The sequence below is a fragment of the Miniopterus natalensis genome, chromosome 22 (genome assembly GCF_054644295.1).
Source record: "Miniopterus natalensis isolate mMinNat1 chromosome 22, mMinNat1.hap1, whole genome shotgun sequence".
Classification (NCBI taxonomy): Eukaryota; Metazoa; Chordata; class Mammalia; order Chiroptera; family Miniopteridae; genus Miniopterus; species Miniopterus natalensis.
This window is the reverse complement of record NC_142102.1, coordinates 11,845,226-11,859,243: the sequence shown is the minus strand read 5'-3', so window position 1 is coordinate 11,859,243 and position 14,018 is coordinate 11,845,226. Positions and strand designations below refer to the sequence as shown.

Below are 14,018 nucleotides of genomic sequence, written 5' to 3'. Positions count from 1 at the left end.
CGGTGAGAGGACGCTGGGAGAGGGGCCCTGGGAGGGAACCCCACCCTCACGCAGCAGAAGACGCCTCGCTGGCTCCCTCCTGCAAGCCTGCCTCCAGGCTGCTCCCCGTGAGGAAGGAAGGTGCAGCCCCTATCCCGTACATTCAGCTGTGGCTCCCAGTTCTCCTCACCCTGGGCTCCTGCCCCCTCCTCCCTCCTCCCTAGCTCTCCCTGGAGGCCAAAGAACCAATCATTGCACTGCTCTTGGATAAAGTCAGCCAACAAAAAATAATCTTCTTTATTTAACTTAACCCCTCCCTGCTCCCCTGTCCCTGTACTGGTCCCCGGAAAGGCACAACAGAATGGAGAAACGTCTCTAGACTCGGTCCACGGGTTACGACACGTCCGCTTTGCTTTGGTATTTTAGGGGGAAAGTCAGATGCGTTTTTTTTGGCAATTCGGGGTGGGGGGGGTGGGGGGGATGGGTGGGTGCGTACACAATGTGGGATTTAATGTTTTTCCTTCTTTAATGGAATTCCTTATATGACAGAAAGCGACAAGAAGAAGACACCATCCGAGGGGGACGTCGGCCTGGCAAGGCTCCTGGGCTCAGCATCCTGGGCGCGCTCGGCCTTGAGGCTCCTCTCAGTGGGCTGTGCTGGGGTGGCTCCTCCGGGGGGGCCGGGAGCTCCGCTTCTGTAGTCTGCGCTTGTAGGTGGCGGCTGGGTGAGGGGAGAGGGAACAGGCCTGGTGAACACCCCCCCACGGGGAAGAAGGCAGGCCAGATAGCCTCTCCCTGTCTTGCCCTTTCTCTGCCACCCGGCTCCCCTCCCTGCAGAATTCACTGCTAGTAAAGGCAGTCTGAGGCTTTATTCCACCTCCTGGTTTTGACTTTCTTTTTGAAACAACCTGGACTAAGGGGCTTGGGGCTGTTGAAAAGGAAACTGGGCTACCCTGGCCAATTTTGCTCAGTGGTTAGAGCGTTGGCCCGCAGACGGAAGAATCGGGGGTTCGATTCTGACCAAGGACATGTACCTCTGTGGTAGGCTCTATCCCCGGTCCTGGTCGGGGTGCGTGTGAGAGGCAACCAATTGATGTGTCTCTCTCACATCAATGTTTCTCCCCCCCCTTCTACTCTCTGAAAAAAATATCCTCAGGTGAGAATTAAATTGAAAAAATTAAAAAACAAAAAAGGAAATCGGGCTGCCTGCTTTCTCCTTTGTCCCTGGGGACGAGGGGGGTAGTGACAGGTGACCTTGTCCACAGGTGGTGCTGACTGTGTGGGTGCAGGACCCTCAGGAGAGGGGACAGGGAGGAGGACCTGTGGGGGGGCTGGGACGCTGTACCCAGCGATGGGTGAGAGGGACAATGCTCACGGTCCGTGCAGGTGATCCGAGGCTCCTCCCACTGCCCGCTGGGCAGGCACCGGATGGTGGGCACGTGGCGCTGGACGAAGCCCTCGGTGCACTGGTACCGCACCAGCGAGTTGATCTCGTACCGGTCCTTCTTCTGGCCGAACGTCCTGGCGTGCTCCACCACGGGGGGCTCTCCGCAGGCCACTGAGGGGCAAACACCCTTCAGAGAGGGCGCTCGGGCCGGGGGGGGTGTGTGTGTGGTGTTTCTTGCGATGCCCCATGACTGTGACAAGCCAACATGGTCCCCTCTGGCTGTGACCATCGGCGACCTACTTACTGGTGCCAGGGAAAGTGGGGCCTGAATGGTCCCTAGGAGAGGACTTGCTCTTGCCGTTGGCCACGGGAGGCTGATTCTGAGAGCGCTCCCCCCCCCCCCCAGCCCGGAGCCTGAGGCACCGTGACAGGGGCGTGGAGCCCGGACACCCAGCCTCGAGCCCCGGCTGCTGACCAAGGAACATTTTCAGGCAGCGCTCAGAATGTGGAACCCAGCTGGGCTCCTCGATGTTTTATAGCAGCAGAAAGGGGATGAACGGAGAGTATTCAGGTGATGGGGAAAACACAAAGGGAGGGAGAAAGCAGACCATCGGCGACCTACTTACTGGTGCCAGGGAAAGTGGGGCCTAAATGGTCCCTAGGAGAGGACTTGCTCTTGCCATTGGCCACGGGAGGCTGATTCTGAGAGACCCCCCCCCCCCACCCAGCCCACCCCAGGACAATTAATTCCAATCTGCTGGTGACAATGAGGCGACATCAGCAGCCAGGAGAGAAGGTGACTCACACAGCAGGAAACTTATCTTCAAGTCTGGATTCCTCCCACCCGGATCCCTCCTGGGCCCGGTGTACCTGTGCCCTTTTTACAGGTGAAGGGCAGGTGGTAGTTGCAGGGCACATCATTCCACTCGCCCTTCTCGTGCCAGATCATCACCACGCAGTCCTCTCCGGAGGCAAAGAAGTTGTCCGGCTGGTTGGGGCGCCAGTTCTCAAATTGCTACGGTGGGAGCGGGGAAGGGGTGAGGAGGGGGCAGGAGCCCCGTGGCTGGGCCTAACCTCTACTCCCTGCCCCGTCAAGTCCCACCCGAGTCTCCTTTCTCTTCTGGCGTCATTGCAAAGGCTGCTGGGAGTCTGGTCAGCAGCCTTGGGTGATGTCATCCCCCTGATTCCATATAAGCCAGCAGGGGATGGGTACACAGGCTGCCTCGCTTGGGTAGGACTGGGGTGGCAGAGACACGGTTCCCAAGTTCTACCCTGCCTCCCCAGGCTTGTCCCTCCAGCCTGGCTCTGGGGCAGACAAACAGAGTCCCCTGTCCTCTAGTGCAGCTAACCCCCTCCCCGGGGACCTTTTCACATCCACCCCTTCCTGGAAGCCTTCCTTGAGGTCCTGCACAGACCGACAGCGTTCCCTCCGTGTATTGTTCATTTGGTCTGTTTCTCTGTGTCCTTGAGTCGACTCGAGTCCTCTGTGGGCAAGGAACCCCTCTAAAGCTTCCATGTCTCTCAGGGTGGTTTGCCGGCATTCATTCACTGCCCTCGCTCCCCTCCTTCCGTCACCGGGTCATTCATGCAACTCGTCCAGCCCCAGGCTGGTGTCCAGAGGCAGAGATAAACTGGACGCTGTCCCTGCTGCGGGTGCCCAGTGCAGCAGCCACTCAGGGTGTGTGTGTGTGTGGTTGGAATGTGTCTCTCTCCCTGGGGGTCTTTATGCCCCTCTTTGGGGTCACCAACTCTGTCCAGGGGCCCCTGGCAGAACTCACCAAGGAGTGTCCGTCTGACCAGCGGAAGTCCCCTTCGATGGTCCTGTCATTCAGGCCGATCCACTGGTAGTTTTGAGCATTGTCTGGAGAGAGGACACGGTGTTTGGGGTGGCACTGAATGCCCTGGGGGACATCTGAGAAACTTGGGGCTTACAGAGGCAGAGGGGACAGAGGGGTGGCGGGATGTGGGTGGGCTCTGAGGAGATGCCACTTGCTTCTGGGGTCCTGACAAGGGTCTCAGCCCGTGCACAACCGGAGTGCCTTTAACCACCTCTGCAAGCTGGCACAGGCTAGTGACCACCACGGGGTTATTCTGGGGCTGACGCTGACAGACAGTGGGCTGTCCTGGGTGCAGTGGGAGCCCTTGGCTCCAAAGACGCCTTTCCTCTTCTCTTCAGGGACTCGGGCTGGGAAAAGCCCTTCCTTCCCTCCCTGTCCCCACCCCTGCAGCCTCACTGGGTCCAAGTCTGCTGGCTGCTGGCAAGTGAGGCCCTTTGCCCACGCGGCCACTCTCCTCTCAGGCTGCCCCCAAGACCCAGCCATACTCACTGTTGACAAACTCCTGCTCCTCGGGGGTGACAATACTGCTCAGGTGGGACTGCTGCTTTCGACACTGGCTCTCAGCATCCACCCAGCTCTCCCGCTCGGGGAAGTGACGGTAACAGTGGCCCTGGAACTTGGTCCAGCCCTCCTCGCACAGCTCCTGGTCTGGAACACAGGGCAGGACTTGAAGGGAGGGGCCGAGGCTGCCAGTCTCACCCTCAAAGGCGGGGCCCAGCTGGACGGAGGCTCCGGTTAGAAGCCTGGGAGGCCTGGCCCCGGCTCCTGGAGCTTTTGGGCACGTTTCCCCCACCCCCGGAAACGCCAGGGACCCTTTCTTTCCCTGATGTCGCCCCCTTCGCCCCCCCAGAAAGCTTCTCTCCAGACATCAGTGGACCAAGTCAAAAGAGGTGGGAATATGGGAGGTGGGGAGCTTTAAGGCAAAGCTCAATTCGGAGGCTCTGAGGGTCTCCAGGGAGAGGGGGTTGTGGGGAGGTGGGTGAAGGCAGCAGAGGCAGGAGCAGGCAGAGCTGGGGGCACGGCATGGGACCTGGGGTGGGGACAGAGGGGCAGAAATAAGTCTGCTTTGGGTCCAAAGGGGACACAGAACGCTAAGTCTGCCCAGCAGAGCTGGCTCCAGCTCAGCGCACTGTCCTGCCACTTAATGGGCAAGGCAGCCAAAGAGGGGGGGGCAGGTCCTGGCTATTGATTTTCTCTTTCGGTGGCAGTGAGGTGCAGGGAAGAGCCTCTCTCCTCCCAGAGCTCTATGGATCACAGGTTCTGAATTCTGGACGGGGGGCTCTGAGTTTGGAGCTCTCAGGGCAGCCTAGGGGACAGAGGCCGGGGCGTGCTGAGGCTGGCTTTCTCAGGTTTGGGGGAGCCACTACGCATGTGTTCTTCCAGCTCTGCCTTCAGCGACATCACAATGGCAGCTCTACATGGGTCCGGGTGGGAGTTTTAACCCTCAGAAGCTGGCGGGTGGTACAAAGGAGGGCTCCCCCTTCCTTTCCGAGAGCCGTTGATAAACGTTTGCCAGCACAGCACTGGATGGAGGGAATTCCAAGACCCTCTCTTCTGTCTCCCATGGGCCTCCCCGGTGAAGGCCGCCCCTAGGGCCCTGGGGCTGTATGAGAACCTCCTGGAGACTCTGGCTTCCCAGGAAGAGAGGACCAGTTCCGAGGGGAGGGAGGCTTAGGCTGCAGGGGTGCAGGCATGGCAGGTGGGGAGACAGGGGCAGAGCAGCAGGAGGGCTGAGGACTGGGGGGAGTGGGGGCTCAGGGCTGGAACAGGAGATGCAGCCCTGCTTAGCTGGGTGCCTGGGTCCAGGGCCCAGCTGGGCGGCCCTGGTGCCATCTCTCTGCCCCATCGCCGCAGAGGCCTGTGAGCGCCCTGCTTCCACTCCTGCAGGACACCCCTTCTCCCAGCTTGGCACCTGAGAGCTGTGGTCTGTATGGACCTTCCAGACCCTTTTTTTCTCCCTGATGACAAATGTGTTGGCATCTGGGGGAGAAAATCCTGATAACTCTCTCCTCCCACCCCAGACCCCATGCACCAATTTCTTGGGGACTCGGGGGTGAAAGTGAAAGATGGGAGGCTGCATGGAAGAGGAAGACTCAGGCCTTTTCCTGCAGATGCTGTAAGTTCCTCCACCAGCCTGTGACCTTGGCAATGCCTCCAGGGAACATGCAATCGGAAACCGCCTCTCACACAGTTGAGGACCAAAGGGACAGTTCCCAGGAGTTTCTGCTGCTTTCTGGAAGTTTTTGGAATGTCCAACCTGAGAGTACATTAAACTTGGTTTTAAGCCCCTGCACACTTCCAGTTCTATGCGGGCTGTTGCTATTAGCAACTGTAATTCTCATCTCTCCCATTCTGAGTCTCTTGGGACCTTGCCCCTGGTGGGGGCTCGGCCTGGCACACAGCTTGCCCTGGGCAGAGCCTGGCCCAGGGGCAGAAGTAGAGGAGTTGGCAAGGTCCCAAGAGACAGAACTCAGCCCCTGCCCCTTGCAACGAGGCTCTGTTTTCTCTGGCTGGCCCTCTGCCTTGCACAGGGGAGGGAGGGAGGAAGGAAGTGTGGGCCAGAGCGGCATTGACACGGCCTCGGTCACAGTGGTGACAAGTAGAGGGTGACATGCAGCAGTCCCTGCTCATGCATGACTGGAGCATGCTGGTGATGAGACAGCTCTCAGACAGACAGACCATAGCTCTTGCCAGAGAAGAGGAAGCAGTGTGGCCGGTGTGGCACGGTGGCTCCCAAAGCCAAGAGGGGCCACTGAAGTCCCTCCCACAGGCGGTGAAGCAGCAGACAACGTGCCCAAGACCACACGAGGAAGACCCATGGCTGTCACCCCAGGTGAGAGCCAGTTACTCCCGCTCATGGCTTCCTCTGAGACCAACTTGTGGAATTGGTCCTGTCTTCTTAGTCTGGTACCTGTATAGACCCGGACGGTGGCATCAGGGGGTCTGGGAGCCCAGGAGGAGGTTTGTGTTTTAAAGGCCCCCCCAGGCAGGGCAGGGCAGGCTGGCCCGGCCTGCCCATCTCTCCTGCACTCGGATCAGCCAATGCCCTGGAGGTGAGTCTTTATAGGAAACAGCAAGAGGAGGACCTGGAGTGAGTGGGGGCGGATTTCTCACTGTGGCTCCCACACTGGCCATCTGGATGGACCGTGGGGGCCCCAGCCAGGGCCTAGATCCTGCGGTTAGAAGGGAAGGGTGCGGGTGGAGGAGGAGGGGCTGCAGCGGTTAGTAACATTAGCTGAAGCCGAGACGGCCGTACCGATCTCACACAGGTCCCCTCGGTAGCTGGGAAGGCATAAGCATGTGAAAGAGTCCAGGGCGTCCACGCAGGTGGCTCCATTCAGACAAGGGCTTGAGAGGCAGTCATCAATGTCTGCAAGAAACGAAGGGCCACCATTAGGACGCCCGCCGGCGGCTCCTCCAGCTTCACAAGCCACTGCGGCCTCCGCATGGCTGCATTTCCCATGAACTGTTGCTGCTGCTGCTGCCGCCGCCGTCTTAGAGCTGAGCCAAAGATCCAGCAAGAGTTATCCTGGACGCGTGTGGTTCTCGATGGGCACGCTGAGCATGGGAGCCCGGCTCGTTTCCCAGTGGGTGAAGGGCTTTGGTGCTTCACCCAATAGCCAAATACCTACTGGGGAGAGTGAGCTGCTTGACCCACGGCTAAGGACCAACCAAGGCCCCAGGGTGGTATGTGCTCAGGGGCAGGGTGCTGCTGGATCACACCTGACCTGCAGCTGTGAATTCCGAAGCTTGGAGTTCCTGCAAGATGCCTTCTCCTGAGACTACTTCAGGAAGCCAGGGGGGTCTGACTTTGCTCAGCGTGGCAGTGAGCAAGGACATTGGAAGTCAAGTTCTTGAGGTTTGGCCAGAACTCTTGGTTTTCCTCCAGTCATGCACCCAGGGAAGAGGGAAAGGTCCATGCAGTTGCTAGGATGAATGAGTGGTCTGCAGAGCACAGAACTATGAGAAGATGGCAGTATGGGATGCTTGCATGGGACTTGTGAACATCTTTGGGTTGTAGACAGCACCGTTCTTGTCTTTAGTAGATAAGATTCTCGAGTATCTGTTCTCTTGGAGGCAGTGACAGAAACCCAGCCCAATGTGTCCCCATGCAGCCTCCTTTGAGTTTAAGGGCCCAGTTGAGTTTGATTCAACACCAGTGAGTCAAAACTTCTAGAGGGGCTCCATCCTGGCCGGAGAGAGATGAGGCCGGTGAAGTACCTAGTAAGTGGCTGCCCACCAACACCGGCACGGGCGGGACACAGGCAGGTCCCTGTTGGCCTCTTCTCCCAGGTATTCTGTTCCCTTCTGATCTTCTGGTCCAACGTGTTCTTTCTGATCCAACTTCTCTGTAGGACTCGAATGGGTAAGTCATTGGCCTCTGCCTCAAATTTTCCCCCATGGGTCAAGGTAAGAACTGCATTTCCTAATCTGGTCTTTCTGAGAAGCCAGAGACCTTGCTTTGTGTGCTCCAAAGGCTCCTGCTGGTTGTTTTTTTTCCCCTCCTGGGAACATGATACATGGTATTGTGAAGCTCCTTTTTCCAGATCAGTAAAAAGTCTGCAATGAATGGGTGGGTTCCCCTGGCTCATCGGGCATCTTGACATGTGGCCCAGCCTTCATATATGCATCTGTGCTCATACAACCTCTAGGACCGACGTGGCTGGGGGTGGTCTCTCCATGAGCAGGGACTATGTTTCAGGACTTAGCTCTCGCCAGAGCAGACTCGGCCTTAAAGTCAGTCCTCTGATTAAAAGGTAAATGATCGTTTTCCCTGGGGCCTGGCAGACATTGTCTAGACCGGAGCTGGGCCTGTGCGATGAGCAGCCGGGATAGTCTCAAGTCCTCAGGCATCTCTCTCTTCCCATGAACTTCTCAGCTGCATCTTGGGGAGTGCACGTCACGCACTAGACGCCGACAGTTCCAAACTTGGAACTGTTGTTGGAACTGTCCCGAGCAAGACCAAAATGCATGAGGAGCTGACTGCCATCCCAGCATGCACTTGGATTCCCAGCAGCAGCAGTAGCAGCAATAGGTCAGGTTGGTGGGCTGGGCAGAAGCTGGGGGTGGCTCTCCTGCCTCAGGAAAATTACTGTCCTCTCTTGTCCATTAGCGTCATTATGGGAGACGGGAAGCACTGGGCAAAAGGGGGGGGGGATTAAGCAAATGTAGGCGCTAAAGCAGTTGTACAGAGCGGGGGGCAGGAGGGGACAGGAGTGGCCTGTGGGGAGACGTCAACCCTGGGGCCTCTGGCCAGCCCAGGAACGAGAGGGCAGGGAAGGCAGAGGCCCTGAGGGAGGCCAGGCCAGGTGGCTTCCAGGTGTCCCAGCGGCCTATTTCACATCTGCCACCCCAGGTGGCCTGAGGTCCAGGGAGCAGCACTGTTTTTCCTTCTGTGTTTGGAAGGCAGAGAATCTGAGAAGGTGGTGGGGACTGAAACTCAAGGAACCAGATCCAGGGCTCAGAAGCATTTTGTGCAGGGCCCTGGGTTCACAGATGAGGAGGGAAGGGAGGGCCACGATCCTGAAGACCAGACAGCCTGTGGGTGCCAGGGGGCGGTTTAGAGAGGCCGGGAGTCAGCATTTGCAGCAGTAGGAGGAGGGATGAGGGTCCTGAGCAGGGCTTTCTTATTGGCCACCCTGGCCCTGCATGGCCACCTCTTTCTGTGAAGGGCAGTTAGGACGTTTCTCATCTTTTGGAACCATGACAGGGGTTGGGCTGGTCCCTGCTGTGAGTGAGCACGGAGTAGGGGACCCAGGCCAAGGTGGTGGTAGGTAGAAGAAGACAGGGGGGGCTTTGGGCTACTAACAAAGGGGAGAATGCTTTTGTTGCTGGTGAAATCAGCCATTAGCATAATTTTAAAACATAAAGAGGCCATGAGGCCTGGCCAGCGTGGCTCAGCAGTTGAGCATCAATGTATGAACCAGGAGGTTGTGTTTGATTTCCGATCAGGGCACATGCCCAGGCTTCAGGCTCGATTCCCAGTAGGGGGCATGCAGGAGGCAGCAGATCAGTGACTCTCTCTCATCATTGATGTTTCTCTCTCTCTCTGAAAACAGTAAAAAAAAAAAGAGGCCATCAAGAGTGCTAATGTTGCTAAGGGTGTCAAGGTTCTCACGGAACAACGATCGATCGCAGGCAATTGAAGAGGTAGAAAAACTGTTGTCGATTTGGATAAACGAAAAGTAGTTAGCTGGTGACAGCATCTCGGAGGCAATGAAATGCAAAAAAGCAAAGATTGTACTGTGTGCAAAGTATGATGCTCAGCGCATGTTTTATAATATTTTATACGCCATTTAATCTTCCCTGGTACCATTTCCATTTCTCAGATGAGGATCAGAGGGGTTAAGAAACGTGCCTGAGGCTGCACAGCCCATCGATGGGGGAGCTGTGCTCAGAACCTTGAATCTACACCACCTCCTATGATGCTACCACCTGAACTACGCAAATACATTTAAAAGAGAGAGAAAAAAAAAAGCCCACAATACCTGTAGTGGTCGCCTCCGATTCCTCGGTCCCTTGTGCAGAAGTTGGGATGGAGGCGTCTGTCGGGAAGATGGCTCCTTCGGCTGTTTGGGTCTCTTCTGAGTGCAAGGGGCTCAACAACTCCATTTCTCGATGCGCCTCTGCAGGCCGCTGGGTCTGCTGGGTCCATTCGAACTCTGGGACACTGGTGCCCATGATGACAACATCCAGCCCCGAGGTGTGACCAGACAGGTCTCCACTGATTTCAGTCCTATCTCCAGAGGCCACGGGAGTGGCCGAGGGCCAGCCTGATGATGTCTCTGTGCCCAGGTCATAGGTGCTGGTCGACTCTCCACTCATTCCCGACGGGGTGGAGCCCTCCGTGGGTCCTTCCTGGAAGGCTGAGGTGCTGCCGCTCACTCCCAGGCCCGAGGCTCCCTCCAGGTGAGCTTCGGGGAAGGCGGAGGTGGTCTCGCTCAGATCGGGGACCCCCGAAGCTCCTCCGCCGGCCTCGGGAGCAGCAGACGCCTCCACCCCAGGCTCAGGATAGGCAGATATTTCGCTGCTGGATTCCGGGACTGATGACGTCTCTAGCCCACCTCCGGGGAATCCTGGTATAGCTCCACTGGTGTCCCCCGATGCAGAAGCTCCTCCGCTGGACTCGAAAGTCTGGGGTGTGTGTGTCAAAGGGGGTCTCTGGCCGAGTTCCTGAGAAACAGTGGGTTCAGTAACACCCTCCACGAATTCAGAAGTGATCAGAGTAACTTCTGGAAGTTCTGAGGCCTCCCCGCTGGTGCTGGTGGCTGCAGAAGAATCCCCACTTATATCGGTGGTGCCCGAAAAGTCCCCACTAAAGTACGGAGTACTCGATGGCTCCCCACTGGTCTCTACCGGCCCAGACGGCACCCCACTTAGCTCCAAAGATCCCGAATGGTCTCCAGATATGTCCGGTGTGCCGCTGAGTTCCAGGATGCCTGATGGGCCTTCTCCTGCTTCCTGTGCTGTTGGAGGCTGGGTTACAGATTCCACCAAAGTTCTGTCTACCAGAGAGACGGTGGGGAGCCCCGATGGAAGTCCGCTGCCGTCATACGCTCCCGAGGGCAGACTGCTCCCCACCTCAGCTCCAGAGACTTCTCCACTGACCTCGGTTACTCCACTGGGTAGGCCACTGAACTCTGGAGGCTGGGATGTAAACCCACTGGAGTCGATGGTTCCAGAAGGCTGTCCACTGACATCCCCTACCCCAGATGCTCCCGAGAGATCCGTTTCCCCAGAAGGGAAGCCGCTGAGCTCCACAGACCCTAAACCTTCTTCTTTAAATGTTGTTGGGGTCACCTCAACGAAAGTGGTGTCCACAAATGTAATGCCAGAGGATTCTCCACTGCCACTCATGGTGGTGGAAACCAGGTCAGAAACTCCTGATGTGGTCCCGCTGAAGCCTGGCAGCCCCGATGGCTGCCCACTGAGATCAGGGAGCCCAGATGTTTCTCCACTCAGGTCAGTCATGCCAAATGGTGGGCCACCACCAAAAAGGTCTCCAGAAGCTTCTCCACTGACGCTTGGTAGTTCAGAGGACTGTCCACTGAGCTCGGTCATTCCAGATGTTTCCCCAGGGAACCCTGAGGGCAGCCCACTGAGCTCAAAAAGCCCAGATGTTCCCCCACTGATGTCAGGAAACCCCGATGGCTGTCCACTGACACCAAAGAGTCCAGATGTTTCCCCGCTGAGTTCGGGAGATCCAGATGGCTGGCCACCAAGTCCAACTCCTGAAGGGAGTCCACTAGCTCCCCCGCTCATGTCTAACTCACCGAAGGGCAGCCCAGATATCTCTCCAGCACCACTAATGCCAATGGTCCCCCTCCCTTCCAGTTCACTTGCTGTGGTGGCTGTGACTACTTCCACCAACGTGGTATCCACCAGGGAGACAGTTGGGAACCCAGATGGAAGCTCACTGAAGTCAGGCAAACCAGAGGACGGGCCACTTCCAAGGTCCATTCCGGAATACTCACCACTAAATCCAGAGGGGAGGCCACTTGCTTCTGGAGCTTGCCCACTTCCTAGAGTTCCGGAAGGTATTCTGTCAAAGTCCAAGGCTCCAGAAGCTGACCCAACCAAGTCTTCTTTTCCAGAAGGCAATCCACTGAGGTCCTCAGCTCCAGAAGCAGAGGTCTCTAGACCTTCCTTTCCAGAAGGGAGTCCACCAAGGTCCCCTACTCCAGAAGCAGAGGTCTCAAGATGACTCTCACCTCCAGAAGGAAGTCCACTGAGGTCCTCTACTCCAGAAGCAGAGGTCTCCAGATGACTCTCACCTCCAGAAGGAAGTCCACCGAGATCCTCTACTCCAGAAGCAGAGGTCTCAAGATGACTCTCACCTCCAGAAGGAAGCGCACTGAGGTCCTCTATTCCAGAAGCAGAGGTCTCAAGATGACTCTCACCTCCAGAAGGAAGCGCACTGAGGTCCTCTATTCCAGAAGCAGAGGTCTCAAGATGACTCTCACCTCCAGAAGGAAGTCCACTGAGGTCCTCTGCTCCAGAGGCAGATGTCTCTAGATGAGTCTGACCTCCAGAAGGAAGTCCACTGAGGTCCTCTGCTCCGGAAGCAGATGTCTCTAGATGAGTCTGACCTCCAGAAGGAAGTCCACTGAGGTCCTCTACTCCAGAAGTAGAAGTCTCTAGATGAGTCTGACCTCCAGAAGGAAGTCCACTGAGGTCCTCTACTCTAGAAGTAGAAGTCTCTAGATGAGTCTGACCTCCGGAAGGAAGTCCACTGAGGTCCTCTACTCCAGAAGTAGAAGTCTCTAGATGAGTCTGACCTCCAGAAGGAAGTCCACTGAGGTCCTCTACTCCAGAAGTAGAAGTCTCTAGATGAGTCTGACCTCCAGAAGGAAGTCCACTGAGGTCCTCTACTCCAGAAGTAGAAGTCTCTAGATGAGTCTGACCTCCAGAAGGAAGTCCACTGAGGTCCTCTATTCCAGAAGCAGATGTTTCTAGATGACTCTCACTTCCAGAAGGAAGTCCAGTGAGGTCCTCTACTCCAGAGACAGAGGTTTCGGGACCTTCTCCAGAAGGAAGTCTACTGAGATCGCCTACTCCAGAAGCAGAGCCTTCTAGATCCTCACCACCAGAGGGCAGCTCACCAACTTGAGAAGTGTTGGACCACGTAATTCTATCTTCGTCACCTGAGGCGAGTCCACTTCCCACAGGTAGGCCTGAGCCCACTGAGGAGGTGACACCACTGGAGTCAAGGTCTTCCGAAGGCAGTCCGCTGGCACTTCCCCCCGATGGCTGCCCACTGGAGTCTGGGTGTCCTGAGGCTTCTCCGCTGCCTGTGAAGTCACCACTGACTTCAGGTATCCCAGAAGCCTCCCCAGAGCCGGGCAGCTCCATCCCACTGGGCACTGGGGGTAAAGGCGTTAACAGCGGCTCCTCGGAGGGGAATGGTGTCTCTGAGGGGGATGTCTCCTCCGAGGGGGATGGCTCCTCTGAGGCCAAGGGGACTTGTGTTGCAGAAGGGCCTTCTGTGCTCTCCTCTGTTGCTGCACTAGTGGGAGGCCATGTAGGAGGGACCCCTGGAGGAAAGGAGAAAGAAAGACAGGGTGGGGATTTAGTAACTCTGCCCCATTTTAAGCTCATACAGAGAAACTGAATTCCATTCCCTTCACAGTAAAATTTTTCTTTCAAGAGCTCAGAGATGTGTTCAGACATTTTCTAATGGAACCTTGCACAGTCCCCTGGAAAGAAAGGAGAAAGGAAGGGAGGGAGGGAGAGAGGGAGGGAAGGAGACCAAGAAACTCCCCAGCACCCTCAGGCTGTGCTTTGTGAAGTATTAGGGGGTGCCATCCACACAACCCACTGGGGTGGGGGCCTGGCTATCACTGAGGACAATCAGGGTTAGTCTTCAAGTATTTCCACACCGTCTTCTCATTAATCTAAACCCATAGTTCTCAAAGTAGGGTCCCTGGACCAGGAGTACCAGCATCACCTCATAGAAAAGCAAATTCTCAGGCCCCCTCACCCGCCCTGAATCAGACTCTGGGGTGGGTGCAGTGCGCTGTGATTTAATAGGCCTCCCTGACGATGCTGATGGTCCCTCGAGTGTGAGAATCATTCATCTAAACCAGACGTGGGGAACGTCCGGCCCGAAATCACTTGGTCTGGCCCTGCCAAGACCTCATCAAAGAGAAGCAATTCCAACCATCACATTAAGGAAGAGTTAATTAAATATCTGACCAAATACAGCAGGCTAATTTTTTAAGTTGATAACTTTGTATGGCTCTTGAATGATGCTATAAATATCCAAATGAACCCTTGGCAGAAAAAGGGTTCCCCATCCTTGAAAACCCAACCTT

At 56.5% G+C, this 14,018-nt stretch overlaps 1 protein-coding gene across 2 annotated transcripts in view; it reads right to left on the bottom strand.

Annotated features, from left to right (window-relative positions):
* Positions 1–481: 481 nt before the first annotated feature.
* Positions 482–14,018, bottom strand: part of ACAN (aggrecan) — a 38,868-nt gene continuing 25,331 nt past the window's right edge. Inside the window, exons 12-18 of one of the 2 annotated variants that reach the window (XM_087829203.1) lie at positions 9,693–13,238; positions 6,461–6,574; positions 3,694–3,852; positions 3,145–3,227; positions 2,237–2,381; positions 1,355–1,537; positions 482–700 (exon numbers count right to left, since the gene is read on the bottom strand). In XM_087829203.1, coding sequence (XP_087685329.1) covers positions 624–700; positions 1,355–1,537; positions 2,237–2,381; positions 3,145–3,227; positions 3,694–3,852; positions 6,461–6,574; positions 9,693–13,238 — 4,307 coding nt within the window. In that variant the 3' untranslated portion in view covers positions 482–623. The remainder of the gene's footprint in view (positions 701–1,354; positions 1,538–2,236; positions 2,382–3,144; positions 3,228–3,693; positions 3,853–6,460; positions 6,575–9,692; positions 13,239–14,018) is intronic. The other variant, XM_087829204.1, reaches the window with a different exon arrangement.